At 55.3% G+C, this 21379-nt stretch overlaps 4 protein-coding genes across 4 annotated transcripts; 3 read left to right on the forward strand and 1 right to left on the reverse strand.

Annotated features, from left to right (window-relative positions):
* The first annotated feature begins 393 nt into the window (after positions 1-393).
* Positions 394-1153, forward strand: GGS23DRAFT_364166 (uncharacterized protein). Its single transcript, XM_051513279.1, has 2 exons — positions 394-444; positions 556-1153. Exon 2 carries the CDS (start codon positions 638-640, stop codon positions 1001-1003), a length of 366 nt encoding a protein of 121 aa, XP_051374714.1. The 5' UTR covers positions 394-444; positions 556-637; the 3' UTR covers positions 1004-1153.
* A 1919-nt stretch (positions 1154-3072) lies between these two features.
* On the forward strand, positions 3073-5197 carry GGS23DRAFT_364140 (uncharacterized protein). Its single transcript, XM_051513278.1, has one exon. It carries the CDS (start codon positions 3178-3180, stop codon positions 4693-4695), a length of 1518 nt encoding a protein of 505 aa, XP_051374715.1. The 5' UTR covers positions 3073-3177; the 3' UTR covers positions 4696-5197.
* On the reverse strand, positions 4802-11563 carry GGS23DRAFT_617123 (family 18 glycosyl hydrolase; the record flags this gene model as incomplete). Its single annotated transcript, XM_051520835.1, has 19 exons — positions 4802-5669; positions 5765-6401; positions 6512-8281; positions 8351-8534; positions 8641-8836; positions 8909-8973; positions 9028-9128; positions 9205-9279; positions 9346-9480; positions 9543-9765; positions 9818-9824; positions 9885-10086; positions 10151-10465; positions 10523-10706; positions 10765-10803; positions 10864-10937; positions 11032-11078; positions 11193-11335; positions 11400-11563. 19 exons carry the CDS (start codon positions 11561-11563, stop codon positions 4909-4911), a joined length of 5322 nt encoding a protein of 1773 aa, XP_051374716.1. The 3' UTR covers positions 4802-4908.
* An 830-nt stretch (positions 11564-12393) lies between these two features.
* GGS23DRAFT_364190 (LysM domain-containing protein) lies at positions 12394-16022 on the forward strand. Its single transcript, XM_051513280.1, has 9 exons — positions 12394-13463; positions 13553-13832; positions 13904-14234; positions 14296-14583; positions 14661-14779; positions 14842-14995; positions 15085-15231; positions 15296-15403; positions 15484-16022. Exons 1-9 carry the CDS (start codon positions 12805-12807, stop codon positions 15780-15782), a joined length of 2385 nt encoding a protein of 794 aa, XP_051374717.1. The 5' UTR covers positions 12394-12804; the 3' UTR covers positions 15783-16022.
* Positions 16023-21379: the final 5357 nt, after the last annotated feature.

Below are 21379 nucleotides of genomic sequence, written 5' to 3' on the forward strand. Positions count from 1 at the left end.
TATCGCAGAACGAAGGCCCTGCACGCCGTCCACCGTCCACCGTCCACCGTCCACCGCCCGCCGCCGGGAATGCAGCTGCTGGATTGAGGACCTTTGGGGTTCGGTCCAGGGGACTGCCGTCCAGGCCCAGAGCTAGGTATCTTAGCGTAGCACGCCACACAGACACAGAACACACGCTCCCCGCCCAGGTACGGATTCGACACACATTATGGGTAGGTATTCTTTTCCCGGCTGAACCCCTGCGATGCGAGTACGGCTAGGGTATAGATGTACTTATAACATGCGCGTATCTACCTACACGTGTGCTGACGTAGTCCCGACCTCATCAGTACCACCTACCTAGGTAGGTCGTGCCTACAAGCTACGGCATTTCTCTACTAGGTACTGGCCTGGGGAGTTGAATCATCATCACCCACCTGTATAACGGCCGGGCACATCCCACAGGTAGGTATATAAAAGTCGTCTGTTACCCCCCCCCTCCCTGCCCATCTCTGGGTCCTGCCTAGCACTGACTCGACCCTCTCCCTTCGACGGCTGCCGCGCTTCATTTATCAGATTTGTCACGACTCACCACGCCCGCACCGCTCCTCCTCATCAGCATTGCCATTCCCTGGCCACCATCGCCAGCTTGATAGCCATGGCCGGTTTCCGTTACTCCCTCCTTATTGCTGCCGTGATCGTCGGCAATGTAGCGCTGCCCGCCGCGGCGGATACCTTGCAGCCTCGTCAGACCACGATAGCAGACGCCACCACGTCATCGACGTCATCGCCGGCGTCGCCCGCTACTGGCGCCGTATTCGACGCTGGCACCACCGGCCGCATGACCATTCAGACTGACACTGTCCTGACCAACCAGATTGGCATTGACCTGTCCACCGCTAGTGATGAAACTGCCCCGGCGTCGACCTCCGTCTCGCGTGCGGTCGCCCCGCCAAGGGAGACGGGCTTCGTCCTCGCCGCTGCGGCTGCAGTAGGTCTCGTCGGTGCTGTTGCGGCACTATAATGCCGTGCTACTCCCATGCGACGGGCCAACGCGCCTTCGGGATTGGAGGAAGGCTGCTGGTAGTGAAGCAATAAGACCGGGTCTTTCGTGGCATCTTACGTCGTTTCTTTACGTGGCGGAGGAGGACACCGTAACGCTTCGAAAATATTCAGGTTAGTAACTATGAATACGGGGTGATGCCTTCACGCTCTCTGCTCTCACGACAATTAGCGGCTGAGAGCGTAGTACCCTCTGCTATCGGAGGAGAAGTAGGAATGCTTATCATGTACGAGTACATTAGGATATTGCACAATCGACCTCTTGGTTGTTACGTCTGGGAGATCCCACCTTCGGCGAATCCCATAAGACATAACTATATCGGAGGGCTGGCGGGCCGGCGACCTGGGCCGCATCGCTCGATTCGAACTTGGCCACTACGCCGAGCTTGATCACCTCAGCATTAAGACGCGGCTGGGCCTACTCTCCGCCGGGTTCATGCCGGTCGCCGCTAGTTGCGCGAAGAAGCTCATCACTACCTTAACTATGGATGCTCGATACGTGTTATTAACACCAGTGCCATCACTTATCCAGTCTCGAGAAGCGCATCTGCCATGTCTACTTGTACTACCGCTGCCGTATTTTCTCCCAAGTACATTGCTATAACGCCCGCCGTTGCCGCTTTTCCTTCGACTTCCCCGGCAAGACTTCCACGACGGAGATTCAGAAATCCCGGTAGTCAGTCGCAGCATTATCGATCGAAATCGTGTTTTCCCCACAACACCTCAGTATCGGACTGATCTGCAACCGCCACCATTGCCTAGGAAGATCACTTTGCCACCTCCTTTGGCTTCATTCGCCTGCAAGTGAGCAGTTACTTCGCGGGCATGTCCGGTATAACTCCCGCTTATGGCTCGGCAAATTCGACTTAGGTCGTGGGACGGCCACCTGGCTATATACCTATGACTAGCTAAGCTGGAGGCATCGACTCTCCCGTAATCGCTGTTATATAAGCAGACCGGGAGCTCATAGGGAGCTGCCCTGTTTACAGGGCTTCAGACAGACAGCCAGTTCAACAAGCACGTTTTTGGAACCATCTTGCTTCTACCGACAGCATCGGTAGGGTGGACCCGATGTTGCGATCTCTGTCGACTGCGGTCGGGAACCTCCGACGAGTTGGAGTACGAGATTACCCGTATAGCCCCCATCATCCCGACCGCCCAGGCAGACCGACCGTGTCCTGAGTCACGCATACTTGAAGCCCCTGTGATGCTGTTTGTTGATGGGCTTGAAGAGGTTACCGAGCTTGAGTTAAGGTAAGCTACCTGTGCCTGATCTACTAACAGATCAGCATTGCTAGCTTATAGCTCTAGAGTATTGTGGGAAGCGTATGGTGTCATTCAGACCTAGTTTAGCGGGGGAACGGTCTCGCAGTTACCTATCTGCTCCGCCATCCTCAAGTTGGCCTCGGCGACCATGCTCCCTCGGACGTGGAGCAAAGGGTATTCTGGCCTAGAGCCATTCGAGGAACCCCCGAGTTGGGTTCTTGTTTTATCTGGTGACTTCGTCCAGATGTTTTCCGCCGGTATTTAGATGCCTGGCGGGTCATGCTCCCGCCCTGATAGCAAGCTGCAAGGAGAAATTTTCGCGTGGAAGGAAGATAATGATGACATCTATTGAAAGACAGGGGGGAAATAATCGGTTGCGCGATGTTAGGATGGGGTTTGTTATGCAGGGATCGAATTTCCGGTAGCTTCGCGGCAATGGGCTTGTACTATTCGAGCGGCATTCCCATTCTGTTGCAGGGCCAAGGCATCGCTTGGGAGATCAAAGGACTATAAAAGTTTTTATATTGTGCATGGAGATAAATCGATAAGGCCTTCGACTATTGACGGCTTTGCGACAGACATGCTCGGTGGTAGGCACATAAGCTAGCAGGTCGGTCAGAGGGTTAGCTGGTGAGGCCGATTGTTGACACACTGGCCGCATGCTGGCCGACAGCAGAAGCAGGCTTAGAATTACAGGCACCCCTCTTCGATAGGCGGAACCGCACGTCGCCTCGAATTCATCCTTGAATTAATGCATCGCTAACCTGACCGACTTTTATCCTTCGGAATTTTTTCTTCCTTCTTTCCCCTCCCAATTGATGATGGTTGCCGCATCCGCATGCGCTTGTTCGCCCAGATCAGCCCAGCAAAATGGATAAGACCGCGCCCGAGACGTTTCAGCAGATTCTCAGCTATCTCGACGAGCCTCTGGCGCCATACGCGTCTGTCAGCCGCAGATTCCAGCATGTGATCGAGAGGAAGACATTCGCAGCTGTCCGAACGCACAGCACCGAGGCTGCGCTGGCCGAATTTGACAGCGTCTTTGCCGACGCGCGCCGACGGTCTCTGGTTCGGAAGCTGGACTTCTATGTTGACCTCCCCGACATCAGCAAGAAGCGCTTCAAGAAGCTGCAAAGCAGTCGCGAGGCTGCCGACAACGATGCGACATTCTCCCGAGCCGTTTCTGGACTGTTCACGAGGTTGCACGGTTGGGCGGACGCTTTGGGAGATCCAGAACAGGCGCAGCCCTTCCATCTCGCCGTCTCCAGCGCATCGCCAAAGGACGGTTACGTACCGGATTCCCCCAACAGCCACGGAGCCGACCCTGCTTGGCCGATCCGGAACTGGTTCAAATACATCCAACTCGAGGGCGTCCGCGAGCTCCCCGTCCTACCCTTCGTCACCGCATACAGCGACTCTGGTCGGAGAATTCACCCGAGTGCCGTGGCAACCATCTGGCAGGCCCTGCCGCGCATCAAAATGGTACGCTGGCGGCATTACACCGCCCCTCGCCGGCTAGCGGCTTTGAAAACCAGGCTGAGAGCATCCCTGTCATCCGCGCTGCTCCTACCCGACTTTTCCCGCCTCGAGACCCTGGCGATCTACCACGAGGATTCCGACCCTCTCAACCACAACTGGGAGCCCGAGAGCCTGCTCGACGCCGGCAACCGTGACGCTTTGAGCCGGGCGATAAACAGGGTCTTGAGATTGCCGAGCATCAGGAAGGTAAAGCTGACTGGCACCTGGATCTTGTCGCCCGAGGTATTCGCCGTCGACGACGACGACGGGGACGAGAGCCCGTTCCGGGCCCTCGAGGATCTGGAGCTCGGCGTCTCGGCGATGACGCCCGCGGGCGGGTGGTATTTCACCGGCGATCGGGCGTCGGCGCCGGCGAGCAGCGAGAGGGACGAGAGCGACTCGGAGGCGGAGCATTCGCGCGCCGCGTTCGACTCGCAGGACTCCGAAGCCAGCGACTTCCTCCCCGAGTTCGAGTGGGCCCGGCTCGACGGCGACATCCCGTACGCCGACTTCCGGCGCCATCCCGACGCCGCGACGCTCGACCCCTTTCTGGTCGCCGTCGCCCGCGCCGTCGTCCGCATGCCGGCCCTGCGGCGCTTCGAGTGCGCGTTCTCTAGGCAGGCGTCCCTGGAGTACTGGGGCCCGACGCAGGAGCGGGACCGCGTCATGAGCGACGACTTCAACCGGTTCCTCGACGCGGCCCCCGGCCACGGCCGCTGGAGGATGGACTTCGAGACGGATATGCAACCTCGGCCCAACCAAGATCCTGTGCTGCCGCACTGGGAGCTCCCGGCGGAGCTGGTGCGCCTGCTGGATTCGGCAGATCACCGCATTTACTTCACGCGTGGCCATCGACGCGTCCAGCTGTAGATGGTGGTGGAGTACGTGATGCTAACCCGACTACGTGATGCCAACCCTACATACTACCGGCATCCGGCGACTAGCTACCGGTACATCTTCTACAGAGTTAGGAACTAGTACGTAGAACAATGTGCGCGTGTCAAAAAATTTTTTTTTTGCTATTGCGAATACGCCTGTACGCTGCTGAAAGCTTTGGCTATACTATTTCGAACCTAGCGAGTCTCAGGGGAAAGGATTCGTCCAAGTCCTCTTAGTGTCGTCGACGGCCTCGCGCAGCTTCTCGATCCTCTCCCTGAGCTTCTTGCGATCGTCCGTGTCCGCGTCGGGGTCGGTGTCCTTGAGGACCCCCTCGATCTCGGTGATCCAGTTCTCGACGAAATAGTCCAGCTTGTTCATGACGATGGTGTAGCGGCCCTTGATGAAGCGCTTCCACGACTGGCTGAGGTTCTGCTTCGTGTAGCCGCGCTTGGCCGCGACCATGGCGTCCTCGGCCTCGTCGAACCGGGTCGCGACCCGGTTCGTCTGCTTGACGAGGATGCTGTTGACCATCTTGTGGTACTTGTAGGTCATGAGGACGTTCTTCATGCTCCGGATCGCCGTCGCGACCGTGTCCTCGCTCGCGACCGCCTTGCTCATCTGCCCCTCGCCCGGCACCTTGCTGCCCTTCCACGCCTTCTCCTTGACCAGGTTGACCGGCTCGAAGATCCACATCATCTCGTCGCTCGTGTCCGTGCTGGGGTACCCCGACGCGACGTGGTAGAGCGGGTACGTCTCCACGCCGTTGATCATCGTGTTCTTCTCGAACCCGCCCTCCTTCAGCTTCTTGCACACCGAGTCCGCCCCCGTGTTGGGGAACGTCTTGAAGAACTCCACCATCATCTGCGCCTCGAGCACGTGCTCGACGATGTACCGCTCGAATTCTCGCTTCGAGCCCGGGGGTCTCTTGATGTCTTCCTGCTTGGTAGTCTGCTTTCCGAATTCGTCTGCGAGGAGGAGAAGAGGGGGCGAACTGGTTAGCATAGTCCGGGAAGAAGAGAAACAGAAATATCCTCGCGCCTAGACGAATACGGGCACTTACAGTTGTTGCAGTCCTTCCAGTTCGCGTTATCGTAGATATCCCCGTTCGTGTCGTAATCGGGAAACTTGACGAGCATCTGCGCGTCGCCCTTGCAGATATGCAGGGAGTCCTTGGACAGACGCTCCACCCACTTGTGCAGGTGCAGCGACTCGGCCTCGTCGGCGGTGATGTTGTGCGCCGCCGTGTAGTCGGCGAGGTCGGCCTCGCCGAAGCGCGAGCGGCGCGCGAGAGAGCCCACGTCGTCGGCGTCCTGGTACATGTCGTCGACGGCGTACGTCTCGTCGCACGGCGTCAGCGTCGCCGGCCCGCCCTTGTTGGGGCAGAGCCGCTCGCCCTTGGGCAGCGAGATGACGGGCCCGTACGGGACGAGCCGCTTGCCGAGCCGCGAGTGCGGCCGCAACGCGCGTTCAATCAACGGGCGCGTGTCGTTGACGTCGAGCCCACCGATGGCCCGCACCGTCTTGTTCGTGCCCGTCAGGCACTCCCACTCCTTGTCGCCGCTCGGCACTAGCGTCTTGTCCAGGCTGCCGAGCCGCACCGGCTCCGCGTCCCAGTCGAAGTAGTCGGGCACCGTCGCCTCGGCGAGCAGGACCACGCCGGCGTCGATGCCGTACCCGAACGAGCAGTCGCCCCCAACCTAAGCGCGGCATTTCAGTTAGCAAAAAAGAGCCGTCCGTTGGCGAGCGGCGACCGCTCCGTAGAAGCAGCAGCTAGATTCCCCGGCGGAGAGGGGTCGGGTCCACTTACGATGTCGCTCTTCGCGCGCATGCGCACCCACCCGTCGACGACGAGGTCGGCACTGGCTCGGCCGATCTTCCAGAAGTCGTCGAAGTCGATGCCGAAGCTGATGGTCGGTATCAGGTGGGCCTCGACGTAGCCAGAGGCCTCGACGGACGCGTCGAACGTGGGCTTGAGCAGGTCCTTGGTGTTCATGTCGCGTTTGGGCGATTTCTCGCTCTTGGGGTCGTAGTCGTTCTGTTGGGGGTAGGTCTGACTGATCTCCCAGTCGGCGAGGGTTACGCGGGCCTCGACGTGGCCCTCGACCTTGATGCCGGCCTTGAGACGCGCCTGCAGGATCAGCTCCGGCCCCACCGTCATAATGCCGGGGATCTTGAACGACCCGCCCGGGAAGGGTATGCCCGGCCCGAGCTGGAAAACCTTCGAGTCCCAGTCGACGCGGGCGAGGGCATCGATGGTGAAGATGGCCTCGACGACGCCCTCGTTGTTGAAGTGCAGGTACGACTGGCTCAGGTCTAGCGGAGGCGTGCCTAGCGTCGTGATGAGGGTGAAGCCGAACGAGGACGACATTTTGATGCTCGCGGTGGCCACGGCGTCGAGCTTGGCCTGGAACTTGGTGTTCTGCCGCTCGCACGTCCAGTCCTCTTGGAGGATGATCACCGACACGTCTTCCTCGTAGTCGTGGCGCTTCTCCTTCTTGATATTGACGTTGAGGAGGCCCTTGAGCCAGTCGAGCACGTCGGAGCCGAACCACCGCTTGTGCAGCTCCTCGCGGCTCAGCGCGCCGTAGTGCATGTCGTCGCGCCATTCCTCCTCGAGCCACCTCTTGTGATTCCCGCCCACGTCCGCGAGCGACCGCTTGCCCTTGCGCTTCTTGCTAGCCGTCGCCGCCACCACGTTGTCCCAGTAGCCCTGCTGATTGCTGAAGTCGACACGCAGCTGCGTGTCGCCGAAGTCGCGCGGGACGCGCGCGAAGTTATAGTCAAAGGAGAGGTCGTAGACGATCGGGGTGTGGCGGAGCTTGCGTTTGGTGATGTGGTGAGGCAGCGTCTGGTTCTTAGCTACGACCATATCCACGGCAACGGCATACTTGCCCGGGCCGCAGCCCTTCGGCATCTGCAGGATCGTTCCGGGCACACCCTTGCCTCTCCGGATGTGGTTACAATTGCTATCCTCGGAGATATCCGTGCAGACTATCTGGACGGTCTGCTCCGCCTCGCTCTCGGCGTCTTTGCAGTTGTAGACATCCCAGTGCGAGCCGTCTCGCTTGTCGAGAGAGGTCTGTATCTCGTCCGGAGCAGCCAAGACGTAAAACTGGAAGGAAGCTTCATCTGGGTTGTCATCGGTATCTGTATCCGGTGTCCCGTCGCCCCAGGTGCTGTCAATGTTGAGGTCAAACTTCGTGTCCACCTTGTCACTGCTTGGCGGGTTGGGGAACAGATCTTCGAGCGGTACGGGGAGGAAGAGAGTCTCTCCGTCAGGAGGGTCACAGCAGAACACCCTGGCCCGCTCAAGCCTCGGTGAGCAGGACTGACCGAGCCCGTAGCGGTTAGTAGTGAGCTGTACCTGTGTATTGGCGTCGCAGTGGTTGTCGAAGCAGGACCCGGGCTTTCCCTTCCATTCGCAGTTCTTCCAAGTGTCGAGATCCTCCGGAGGGCAGCAGTACCTTTCCTGCAGGGCCATGTCGACGTCGTCGAGGGCTTCGGAGAGGACCTTGCCGACGAGTCCGAACCACTGCGCCACATCAGCGATGTCTGATAGGAAAGTACCAGCGAACGTCTGCAGATATCGTTAGCCGGCTTGTCGTTGGCATCCTCGCGTTTGATGGGGTCCTTCGGGACAACTGACCAAAGGCTCATCGCCATCCTTGCAATTCTTCCCCATGCCTGACCAGTAGCATTTCTGATTTTTGCCTTGAGGCACAGCGCAGCAGTATGCTTTGTGGCCATCTTCGCAGTACTTCCCGTCTCCCCAGCGGTTCAACTGGAGCAGGGCTTCACCGTCGTGGCAGCGACCGTTGCAAAAAGGGTCCCTATGGCATCCTGTCAGCTATAACTGTTTATGGCGTCGAAAAGGGTATATAGTTATGATAGTATCAAGGTCATATGCTCTCATGGGGGCGGGTGGAAAAAGCTTACGAGCCGCGCCATGTGCAGTCATCTTCGTTGGGGAAGCTCGTGAGGGGACAGCAAAGCTCGCTATCCTCTTCGGTAGAATGCCTCGTCAAGAATGCGGCGCCACCACAGGGTTGCGAAGTGACTCTCTTGAAGCCTGCCTTGCAGTGGTCACCACAGTCTGTGACGTAGCATTTCTGATCCGCGATGTCCTTCCAATCTGCGAGAATGGGTTAGCGACGGCCACTGCGCGATAAATAGTAACAACCCAAGCTTCCGGTATTATCAACACGAAATCTTTGGATAACCACGGCAGTTGGGCTATGAATGTCTTGTCCACGTATTAGGATGCACGTACTTCGCAATCGTTAGCGTTGTGTCTCTCCGAACATAAGCCAGGCTTTCACTTACCAAGCTGAGTCTTCCGCGGTTTTGTCTTTCATTGCGAGGGCAATCGTTTTCCTTCCGACCACGGCAGAAAGGGCTTTGAGGTCGTCCGTGTCTTGATCGACCTAGCCCGGAATTAGCACCGATATATAGGCATACATGCGCGAAGAATGGTGCGCCTTTCTACAGCGTGCTACTTACCGACCAGATCAAGACACCACCCAGGCCTTGGTCGTTAGCGAATTTTATCTTGGCTTCAATCGTCTCTTCGTCGTCCTATCGCCGGGGTGGAACTGCGTTAGCGATTGATCGGCCCACCACACGAAAGAAGCAGCCACTTACATAGCTGACCCATTGGTCTTGGTCCCAGACGATGTACTTGACTTGGTGCTTCTTCTCGTAGTAGGGCTTTAGCTTCTTCTTTTCGATGATGTCGACGATCTCACGGTACGCGAGAGTGCCCGAGTTCTTGGTGCACTAGGAGGGGCACCGCGTCAGCTCGCACGACTACAGGGCGCGCCTTGGTCGTCGGCACTTACAGATCCAGGCGAAGCACCACCCTTAAATTTGCACCCTGGCTTGAAGCAGGAAGGGTCCGCCAGCTGGAAGGATCGTCCGTAAAACCCGATACCGAGGTTTAGCTTCTCTGGGGGAATGCTGTTTCGCCAGTAGAGATCGAGAGCCAGGTTGATCTCGGTCAAGTTGGTGTGGGCTAACACGTTACTTCCGATGGGGTTCCAAGAGTCCCAGACGCCGTGAAGACTGGAATTGTGAGCAGTGGAAACCTAGCTCATCTAGTCAAGGGGGTACTTACTCGTAACCTAGAAGAGAGGTTCGGTCAGTATTTCAGGGTCGAGTAGACAGGGAGTTACAGCACTCACTCATGATATTGACGAAGTCTACTGCCGCGATGCTTGCCCTTAAGTCGAAATGGCGGAGGTACCAGTAGCTAGTTGGCGTGGTGAAAGAGACAACATATTCAATGGGCTGCCTTGAGATTGCGTCTCTCAATTCCTCGAGGAGCAAGGTGAAGTTCTCGCCATCCTCTTCCGCGCCGCCACGATCATCAGCGCCTGGATATTCCTGTGGGGAGTTAGCGAAGGGTTCAAGCAAGCGCCGGGATAGGCATTCCAAATGGACGTCTTACCCAGTCGAAGTCGACACCATCAAAGGCATACTGGCGCATGAAGCTTAGCAGATTGGCAATGAACTTGGACCGGTTCGCTTTCGTCCTGGCAACTTCATGGAAGACCTTTTGCGTCGGTCCCGGGTCGTTAAACGTCCAACCACCAAGGGCCACCATCACCTTCAACGCCTTGTTCTTCCGCTTCAGCGCGCTCATTTTGGAGAAGAGGTTCTGTTCCAGATCGTCCATAGGAACGATCTGGAAGTTGTCCGGCGTAATGTAGCCGAAAGAGAACATCAAATGAGTGAGTGCCCCGACTGGGATTTGTTCTATGGACTAGGGAGAATGTCAGTAATTGTGATAGGGTTGTAGCTCAAGCTTGGGGGGATTCACCATGCCGTTGCATTTTCTATCGTGGACCCAGGCCTCGTAGTACCCGATCACGCGTTTGCGTACATCGCCGCCGGTTTTCCCGGAATCAGGCTGTTTGCAATTGCTTTGGCAGGACTCCTCCTCGTCGTCGGTAACTTTGCAATATTCCGACGTCATGCCGCAGAAGCCAAAGGCTGAGCAGCAGCTGAGATCCAAGTCAGTGAACGACTGCGCCGAGGACGGATCCGATGCATGAGACTTACACGTTCAGAGGGCACTCCTTTCCAGGAGGGTCCGCGTACCTGGTACGTTTTAGTATTAGGCCATCTCTCACACGAACCAAAGAGAGAATGGAAAATTACCGGCCACATTCTGCCTTGGCATTACAGTTGCTCCAGCATACTTCGTTGGGCGAGGTTCCCGATGTTCCGCAGGCCTATTCGTAAGTCGGGTTAGCAGCGCTTCGAGTGATGGGATAGCGCTGTGGAAAATCTTGAAGTAAACCACTGTATTTCGAGGGGTGGACTCACCTTAGGGCCGTAGTTGCACCACCCAGTCTCCTTGGGACAGCAAGCTCCTGTTTAGGACGTCAGCACAGAAGCCATACCTATAAAGACGGAGGGCATGGCGGAAGATCTTCTTCTTCGCACGCGGGGGTGCTGAAGAGACCACCAGAATAAGGAGTTCATACCGTTCCGGCACGGCCGACCTTCACCGCAACTGTAGTCTTCCTGCTGCGTCACCTGGCGAGTGAGGAGCAAGTCGCGAGTATCAACCGCCGCGCAGACCGGCGCATTTGGGATGCGAGCCGGCTTTACAGAATAGTCAAAAGGACTGGGTTACAGCTGTCAGCTTCACCGTCTTCCAACAAATTCCACAGATGATAGCAGGAACGCACTTGAATGCTTCATTCCGGCATACAGCCTCAGAAGCGGCAGCACTGGATATGTGGCCAGTTGTTGGTCTGGAATAGACGTGAGAAAGGAGTGACAGTATGATGAGTATGAGAAACTGAGAAGAGAGGATAGTCCTCCTCTGAGGAAGTGAAGTGATCGGCGCCATGGTCGGTCGATCACCAGAGAGCAACCCGAAATGCTGCTGCTCCTCGATGAAGGGAATAAGGGAGGAGGGAATCGGGCCTTCGTCGAGGGTTCTTCGGTGCCTGGAGTGGTTGCAGGGCAAGCATACTTATTGCTCGCTCCACGAGACCTCTTCCTCCATAAGTCTCAGCTAGGAGGCGCACGCATACGGGGCTCCCATTAGCCCCCCTAGACTTCGATCCTACCGTCGGAACTCACTGGCGTGTCAGCCTCCACGCTGCCCCGGCTCGTCGTCCCGCACCACCTCGGCGGTGGCCGGGTTGTGGGCCGAGATCGGGTCCTCTCATGCTACTCCCCCTCCATCATTTCCGCCCATCTCCAATATCAATCTTGATTGTCGGTCGTGAGAGTCTTACATCACTCTCCGGAGCGGTCTGGATAGACACCTGCCGATTTAGGGTTGTTGCCTCAGCTTACACGCATGTTGTCATGAGACCCCGCATTGTATAAGTCGTCAATTGGTGGGATATGCGATGGGTTAAACGGCGACTTAGATTGTGGTTAATGGGCAGTAGTGCAAAGGGTGATCCTGAGGACTGTGCCGCTGTTAGTGGTGAAAGAATTGTTGGAATTGTTGGCTAGTGCGGTCGTTGCTGGGTCTCGACTTGAGATGAACTTCAAAATTTTCAAGGCCCGCTGATCCTAAGCGCATCCTTCTAGGCCCCTAGATTGCTCCAGACTTAGCAGGATATAGGTGTGGGTGGGCAATAAGCCACTCCATTGATGCCTATTATATACGACGTAACATGTCAGATGGGTTGCTGTATCGATGAAATATACGCCGGCCCAACGGGACTCCCCGTAGCCTCGACGCTGAATGGGTACCTACCTAATTTGCCAATGCGTGTCAGCCCTGAAGAATGTTACCCTACACGGAGCCTCAATCCTCAAACCGTTAACACGGTAAGAATAGTCAGCTTGACACGCAGGGGCTGATCGGCCTGATGCAGGAACCAATATCCCTTACCTATAAGCGGACATGACGCGGTGGCGCGGGGCTTCTCACGTGTCTTCTAGATTACGGCGTACCAAAAGTATCGGTATAGTCCGACTTCTAGATGCTCATCGTCATGGTCTCGTTGATTGATATGCTCTTGGTTGGTCTCGGAGAGAACTTGCTCTTCTTCTCTCTTCCCTTCTGGCACCTGAGCGAGAGCCTACGGTCCTTACCCTACGCTCCTTTGTTCCAGCACCGTAGCCATCATGGATTTCGTTCCCAACAAGGCGGGGTGGTCTCTGGCCCTCTCGCTGCTTGCTACCCTCTTTGCGCCTACAGCGCTTGCCGCTCGTTTCTTTACCCAAGCTGTCCTGCCCGAGGGCGCGAGTACGGCCTGCGGCAATGCGCTGATGGCCGAAGTTGCCTGTAGTCATGCCGTCCCGGCTCTGCAAGCTGGCAATTTCTATCCCAAGGCGGAGCTGGAGAAGATCTGCACGTCCGGGTGCGCGTCTTCTCTGGCCAGCTACCATGCCGGAGTCGTTTCTGCGTGCAGTGAAGACACTTGGGTCGGCTTCCAGGACGTCGAGGAGCCCGTCGCCCTCATCTCCGAGATGATCCGGTACCATTATAATTTTACCTGTCTCACGGACGGAACGCGGTTCTGCAACAACGTCGCCGCGGCCATTTCCGTCTTCCTAGACCCCGAAACAGCCGCTCTGCCGGGTGGAATTCCCGCGGGAGGCGACTACGGCGACGAGGTATCCGATCCTTGCGACCAATGCCTCGTTCAGATCCTGCGCTTCCAGGCCGGCTCTCCCTACTACATGGGACTTGATCTCCAGCAGAGCTCGGCCTACGAGTCGAAGACCTCCAGCTGCGGCATCGCGAATGCACCACTGACGAAGACAACTCTGAGTCTATTCTCGTGAGTATTACCGCCCCCGGTACCGCCGTGATTCAGGGACCCCGTCTTGCGAGCAAGCACTAGCTAACCGAGTGGGAATCAATCGCTAGGCCGACCGAATACGTCCCTGCCACGCCAACATGTGCGGGGAAGACGTATGAAATAAAAGCCGGCGATGACTGCCATTCGATTTCTGTCTCCCAAGGCATCGGAACGGACTGGCTGCTGACAGACAACGATCTCTCGGCTGCTTGCGTCGATTTTCCGTCGTCAGGGAAGCTCTGCCTCGTGAACACCTGCGACGTCTACACGGTTGCCGAGGGTGACACCTGCAAGTCTATCACCAGAGAATTTGGAATGACCGACTCTCAATTCCGAGCGTGGAATCCGGTTCGTATTGACCTTTCCTCGGGGGACAGGTTTCGGTTGCAGAAAACTGGGAATAACCGTTGTGATCATAGTCTGTCGATGCCGGGTGCTACAACCTCCAACGCATGGTGGGTGACCAAGTATGTGTAGCTGTTCCTGGGACCCCGTACATAACGCCGGCCCCAACGACCATTGCACCGTCCATCCCGACCACCGCTGCACCTGTCCCGACCAATATCGCCCAAGGAACCAACACGTACTGCGGCCGCTACTATGAGGCTATTCCTGGTGACTACTGCAACCTCGTCATCATGAAGTTCGCAATCTCTTTGTCAGACTTCCTCTTCCTCAATCCGGCGGTCAACGAAAACTGTACGAATCTGTTCGCGTACGAGAGTTATTGCATCCAGCCAGTGGGCGACAGTAAGTTACCGCCAACGTCACGGCAACGGGTTTTAGGTGATCTGTTCTAACCCGCACGCAGTCAACACCTACAGCGGAAAGCCGGGCCACATAACCTTCTCATTCACGGCGACAAGGAATGGCACCTTCGAAGACGTGGCGACGGGTCTCCCGAATATTGGCTGGTCGAGTCCGACCCCGACCACAACACCGGTACCCCTCGCGAGCGGCACTCGAGACGATTGCGAGAACTACATCCTCGGCGATTTGTACCAGCAGAATCTCGAAAATTCTTATTTGATCTCGAACTGCCATCTAGCGGCAGAAGTCATGGGTGTGACGTTGGAGGACCTCGAGACGTGGAACACAGGTGAGCGATAGTCCACAACCCCGTGAGCTGTGGAAAGAATGCGAGACGTGAATAACACTGATGCGTCCTCCCCATAGATCTCGGGAATGCGTCCGATCCTTCGTGCGCTTTCGAGGCAGGCTTGAGATACTGTGGGAAATACTACGAGGGGGATCAGCCTGATGCGGCAGACCCCGTCTCTCAACTCCCCGTCAGGGTAAGCCGTATCTTGGCGAACGGAGACGTCAGCATTCGGCACGCTAACATGGGCTTCGCTAGGATGGAATGACACCTAATTGCACAGAGATCGTCGAGGTGGCAAGTACCGACGGCATGACTTGCACAGAAATCCTGTCGGTGTATGGTATCACGATCGAGCAATTCTTTGCTTGGAACCCTAGCGTCGGTGCGGATTGCTTGGGCATGTGGGCAGGTGAGTGTGACCATCCGCCCTCTTTCTGTGCCCGAGCACCTGCTCTAAAACAATGACGGAACTGACTCGTATTGACATGTTCATCACAGGTTACCAATACTGCGTGGCTACGAGTGATGAGCAGCCGACACCTACCAGGACCTCGACCTCGTCGTCGACGGTCAAGCCGACCGGGCCACCTGGGCCGACGCAGACTGGACAGCCCGCTAACTGCAACAAATGGCACATTGCCGTTGGTAAGTTTTACTGCATCCCGTGCTCAAAAGCAAAGAAAAAAAACAAGGACTGACAGCATAGCAGACGGAGATGACTGTGGCGTTCTCGAGAGGGAGTACAGCATCACGCACGCGCAATTCCTGTCGTGGAATCCGGCCGTGTCGGAGGACTGCGTCAACGGTTTCTGGGGAGGTGCGTAAACGTGCTTGGCAGCGCGCAAGTCCCAGGTCCCCCATTCGTGGCCACCTTCACTGACACGCTTTGACCTGTAGATTACGCGTACTGCGTTGGCGTAAGCGGCGGCGCGTCCAGCACGAGCTCGACGATAACGACGCCGCCGACGACGACGCCGACGAAGGTGCCGATCCCCGATCCGCACCAGGACGGCATCGTGGAAAACTGCAACAAGTTCGCGCAGGCACAGGACGGCGACTGGTGCGCGCTCTTCGCAGAGCGCCACAGCATTAGCCCCGACGACCTGTACCTCTGGAACACAGTTCTGGGCTCAGGGGGCGCCAATTGCAACACCATGTTCTGGAAAGACACTTGGTACTGTATAGGCGTTGCCTGAGTTGGGAACTTGTTGGGTTGGAGCCGATCGCGAGAAAGCGATTACGGTGGCAGCAGTGGGGGTGGTAGTTGACTATTAATTGATGCCTAAGATGGATCATCGAGAGGAAGAAAATGAAACAATACTCATACACGTATCCTGACGCAGTGCATGTGACCGAAGCTTACCTAATCAAGATTTGGGATTATGCGGCTTACCTAAGCTACCGCTTAAAAGGGTATTATGCACAAAACAATAAACCTAAAGACTTTTTTTTTTGGCTCTCTGTACTCTGCGATCGCGCTACACAATCCCGGCCTTATTTTTCTTAGAAGTCCTGCTGCCGCTGAAGACCGTAGTGCTGAACATCGCTTCAAGGAGAATGGTCCCGAGCTCATTACAGGCAGACGGTTCGAGGATCTTGGATTCCAGATACGAGCCGGTTTAAGTCTTGCTACCGGAGGTCCGCGACGTGTTGTCAACAAATTTTCTCGACTTCCGTGGGAGCTGTTCAGTTAAGATTAAGTTCGAGTATTTATCCCGTACGGATCAGGCCTCATATGCTAATACACTATAAGTCGTTACCACGTAGCTCTCTAGAGCGACGTTGGGCGCAATAGGTTGCGTACAGAGAGCAATGGAATGCGGGTGAGAAGGTGTGTATTGACTGACAAGAAAAGAAGAGGAGCTACTCAAGAGCGAGGGGAGAACTACGGATATATATAGAAGCGATCAACCAGCTGGGGTGAGCTAGGTAGCTCTCCACTAGAAGCGTATGGCTACGTGACAGTATTCCTTAAGTTTCCAGCGTGGCACATCGTTTTCGTCTTGGAGGAGTTAGGCTGATTCTAGTTTTTCGTATGGAGAGGTCCTTTTAAGATGCTAAACTGTGGCCATGTTCCATTTAGGAGTTGTTACATTTAAATACCGGTTTTGATTAAATGGATATATAGCCGGCAGGCCTTGAATTTGCTCTGCTTCGAGATTTTTACTGCGTTGAAGAGCATGCTGAGGCGAAGACGTTGTTCAGTTTAAACGACAAAGTCACGTTGACAGATATGGGAACCATGTGCTATAACGTAATAATAATAACGGAAATGACCTGCAAGTGCAAAATCAATAATGGCGCTGCAGTGGTCTCGAGGCAGGCTTCCCATCAACTCTCGGCGTAATCTCATGCTTGAAACCAACCCAAGCTCCTTGGATTTAAACTGTCGGAATTGTCCCACACCCATTCAATTAACTCAGCAGAGGCGATATCATTCAATCCTTTAATCTCCTTCATGGAGTCCCCCGCATCGACTCCCGGGGCATCATTCAAAGGTATATCTCAGCCGACGCATTTCTTTCCCTCTTTCCTCGTGCCGGCCCGGCACTCTTACTGGTACTGACGGTAAGAATTGCCATAATCTGCCCCTCAAGGTTGAACACAGAAGACCCCAAGTCTCCTCCGCTGGATAATTACAACCGGTTACCGGGCGTTTCGCGTAGCTAGCTCTTAGCAACGGATTGTGGGATAGGCTGCGCACAGAGGGAGCAAGGGAATGTAGATGAGAAAAGGTAAACTAACTGACAGGTAGGGAAATAAATTAAAGAGAGCGAGCGAAGCCAGTTGAGATAGATATGCGTGTGTGTGTGCTCAACCACCCTAGGTAAGCTAGGTTGCTCTCCACGTAGGTGTGGCTCTTGGTGAAGATGGAGCTACTAGAGGCGTGTGCCTACGCAACAGGGTGGTATAGTAATAAATTTCCAAGCGTATGGACATAACTCTTTTAAGTATATAATAAGGTTCCTATTAGCTAATCGTTTTAGCTTAGCTACTTCCTCCTACTCTGCCTCTCCTATCATATGCGGTGTCGCGGGAAGGAGATGCAGTCCTATGATAGGACTGAGAGAATAATGCCAAAGGATGAGTAGGAGGATATATACGAAGTTTCTAAAGTAAACCGAATTCTAGCGCTATTAAATCGGGAAAGCTTCAGCTCTGCAGTTGAGTGGACATAGTTTACCGGCCTTCTACGCACTGGGGTAGATCAGCTGGCGTCATCCTCTACACACTTCGTAATATGGCGCTCTACTGCCCCAAAGCGCGGGGCAAAGGTCTCCCCTTCTCTTCGGATCGAGAACGAGTCGTGTACTGGGACGTTACCACCCTTTTTGGCCCAGCCACTCCCCATAGCGTTTGTTTTTTTTGTGGTCGATCCAGAATTTCTTTCCGAGAAACACCTGGTGCTACGTAGCAATTGAACCAGACCTTATAGGCCTACATACGTAAGTTCGTTCCTTGACCAGTCTGAGTAGCTCCACGAGCACGAGTTGCTCCTTGTTCAGTCTGGGTAGCCCCACGCCCACGGACGGATCTATGGCCACGAGCTCTAGCGCAATGGGACGGAGTCGTAGAGGCGACTCGAGCGACCGAAGTCGCGAACCAGAGCCGAAGCTTCCGCAGTAGCTTGTCCACGGAGTCACTCAGCGGCTGGGGCCAAGGCGGACCCTGGACGCAACTCGGGGTGGTATGTGTCAAGGAGCTCGCGAAGCCCCATTCTCAATCGGTAGTCCTGCTCGCATCTCCTTTGTTCATTTCCTTCTGTCGCGTAAAACGTAGACGCCTACATTCACGCTTTGCGGTATGTAGGCTTATATAGGCTGGTTCAATTGCTACGTGACACCTTCCTAGTTAGCTAGTCAATCAGTTCAACTTCTTCAACCCACACTCCATTGCTCCCACAACAGAGCCACCTCAGTCCCGCACGTAGCTCCACCCATCTACGTGATACCTGGCCTATCAACTCATATCGTCCCAAGGATGAGCATTGGCCGGTAAACTCTTGAAAAGAAAACTTGGGAGGTTTTAAGTCGGAAGCCTCATATATTCGCTCCTGCTCCTCGGTCGGTCTTACTCCCTCGGCCGTGGGACTGCATCTCCTTCTTGGGAGACATGGAGTCTCAGTAACCTCTGTTGCGTTATATCAGTGTTACAAGCTCCACTAAAGCAGTCTGGAGGTAATGGTGGCCTCCTCATATTTCTACCCCCACCAACAGGCCGGCCGTTTTGAGTATCGTACGACATGGCAGGAGATGGAGATGGCCTAGTCCCCGGGCAGTCTATTCGTATCGGCCTCGATGAGGAGCGCAATTGGTATCGAGTCCTGTGGAGAATCTGTTGTAAGACCAAGGTAAATGGGGAACGAGTGTTCGGTGCGTATGGAAGTTTGAGACAGGGAAAACGGACTCCCATACAATAACAATGGCGTTCATAAGGCCGCCAAAGGTACTACTGCCCGGGGAGGTAAAGGCCTTTGACTCAGTGAGGCGTCCCGAGTTTTCTCCTAGTTCGTCGTTCGAGCTTTACCCATACTTGGTGCCTTCTTCTAGCTACTAGTCTCGGGCTGCCCGCATGATCGTTGAAAAGTTTATGGTGCAGACGTTAATCGTAGTAAGTGCAAGTAGGAGGTGAGATAGCCGGCCTGGTTATCCTTAACCCACGTGTCAACCACCCGGAGCCGAGCCCCTTCCTCGTCCTAGATACGCTGCATCCGTAACGTGATCATGGCCGGTAGGCAGGAGGCAGGAACTCCGTCCGACAGGGGTAGCCACAAACGCAGCCGGGCTAATCCTCCCGTCATGACGACGGCGGACAGGCCCTTACCATCGTGCTCCGAATCCTTAGCCGGATAGTTAGCCGTATTGGGCGGCAGCGGCAGAAGGTTTCGTAAGAGAAGGGCGGTCGGAAGTTCTAAAGGGCTCGGGCCTTCGGAATACCAATCTCAGGCAGGTCGGTAGTGAGCGGGAACGGTGTGTACGCGCTGTTAGGGAACTCGTTGACCGAAAAATCAAGTGGAAGCACCGCCAGAACTCCAAATGACTAATAAGAAGCGGACCGTGTCTTTCTGAGATTGGCGAAAGCGCTATCCGGAATGGCATCGCAAAGCCGCAGATTAATAGCACCCATCCCGGCCGTGGCACGTCGCCAATCATGTTCGGGAAGCTAAACGTTCTTCCGCTCGCCCATCCTCCAAACGAAATATTTTGTCTTGGTAACGATGTCGTTTCCGTACCCCAGGTCATTCGGGGCTTACTGCAGCCGCTACTAAGAGTCGAAGATGAGGCTAGAAACCTTTGTATCGAGCCCACAGAACCCCAAGGTCTCTCGGGAACTGAGAACTTCCGTGATATCGACTGCCTCTCAGCTAAGGTGGCTGTGAAACGTGCTTGTTGAGATGGCCAGCTCTCTAGTCCCCGAGTAGGAATACAAGACCTTTCAGGCCTCTGAGCCTTGTCAGTTAAGAATTCTTCCTGCTCGTCGAGAATGGACGACTTGCCAGTAGCTTTGGCCCGGGTCTGTTTCGCGCTAGCGAGACTGTCTCGGTCTGAGTCCTCGCGAGTGTCGACCGTTACCGACCGTGCATCAGGACGACAAATCCTCAGGGCCTCCGGCTCCGGCGGGCCCCGTAGTCGGCGTTACCAGAGACTTAATAACTTCGGCATGTAAACAATTAGGAGTGGCAGACACGGAGCTAATGGAGGTGGTGTTCACTCTGGAACCTTAAAGTCGTGTTAGATTGTATGACAGTATGACAGTTGCCTAGTTGATGATGGTTGGGAGGAAGCCCCGGGGGGAAGCTCGGGGGGGGGGGGGGGGGGGGGGGGGGTTCATGATGGCTACGATGGTGGTCAATATGGCTGTGCCGGCAGGGAAGCCAGATGAAGTGGTAAGATTCTGATGCCACAACCGTTTACGTCTCGGGCGCGTTGTGATACTAGGACAGAATAACTGAATTAGTAGGAACCAAAAAACGGTCGACCGCAACGTAGGTGGGAAAGCCACGATATGATAGGAAGCAATGAGAAGAGACGAAAGCGAAGCAGGAACTTGAACTTGATGGAGGAAATTTTGGTCTACAGATCTTCAAGAAGGTTTCCCCTTCTATCTCCCCCTTCTATCTCCTTTTTGGAGTTGAATCTAGGATGGGTAACCCGAAGAGCCCCTCTCCCCCAACTGAATGCTCCCTATACCCGTGGCAGGTGGGATGACAGATCCCGACGACGCGACGACGGAAGAATCCCGAAGTCGCGACCGGCCTTTGCCACTCCAGCCCGAGTTTGCAAGCTGCTGACCCACCAGACTGGTCATATCCACGCATGTGCTCTCGTCATTTGTCGTAATCGGTTATTCAGCTAGAGCGGTGGTTACGCAGCTGCCCAACCCATCCCCTTCCTCCCCTCTCCGGCTCTATCAGCCTGTCGGTGATCCCCGCCAATGTGCGAGGACCGCGCGAACACGAAGCTGCTCTACGAATCCAACTCTAGATATGGACGATGAATAGGTATACACGTCTTCACGTTCACCGAAAGGGCCCATTGTGCTACAAGCGAATTGCGTACAGGAACAATTGCTAGGTACTTTTACCTATATACCAGTACTAATAGCGCGACAATGGCTCGTGGCACGCTCTCCTCGTGCTTTCCCACCCCTCTTTATCAGGGTAAATAATATTATTAGCCAGTCGCATTTCCATCCATGGGAATGCCTTTATGCCTTTAGATGTTAAGTTCGTTTAACCGCGTGTACGGTATATATATATATATTTATATATGTTCTGCAGAGTCTAGCACGG

This window comes from Durotheca rogersii (assembly GCF_024521655.1).
Source record: "Durotheca rogersii strain YMJ 92031201 chromosome Unknown GGS23scaffold_4, whole genome shotgun sequence".
Taxonomy (NCBI): Eukaryota; Fungi; Ascomycota; class Sordariomycetes; order Xylariales; family Xylariaceae; genus Durotheca; species Durotheca rogersii.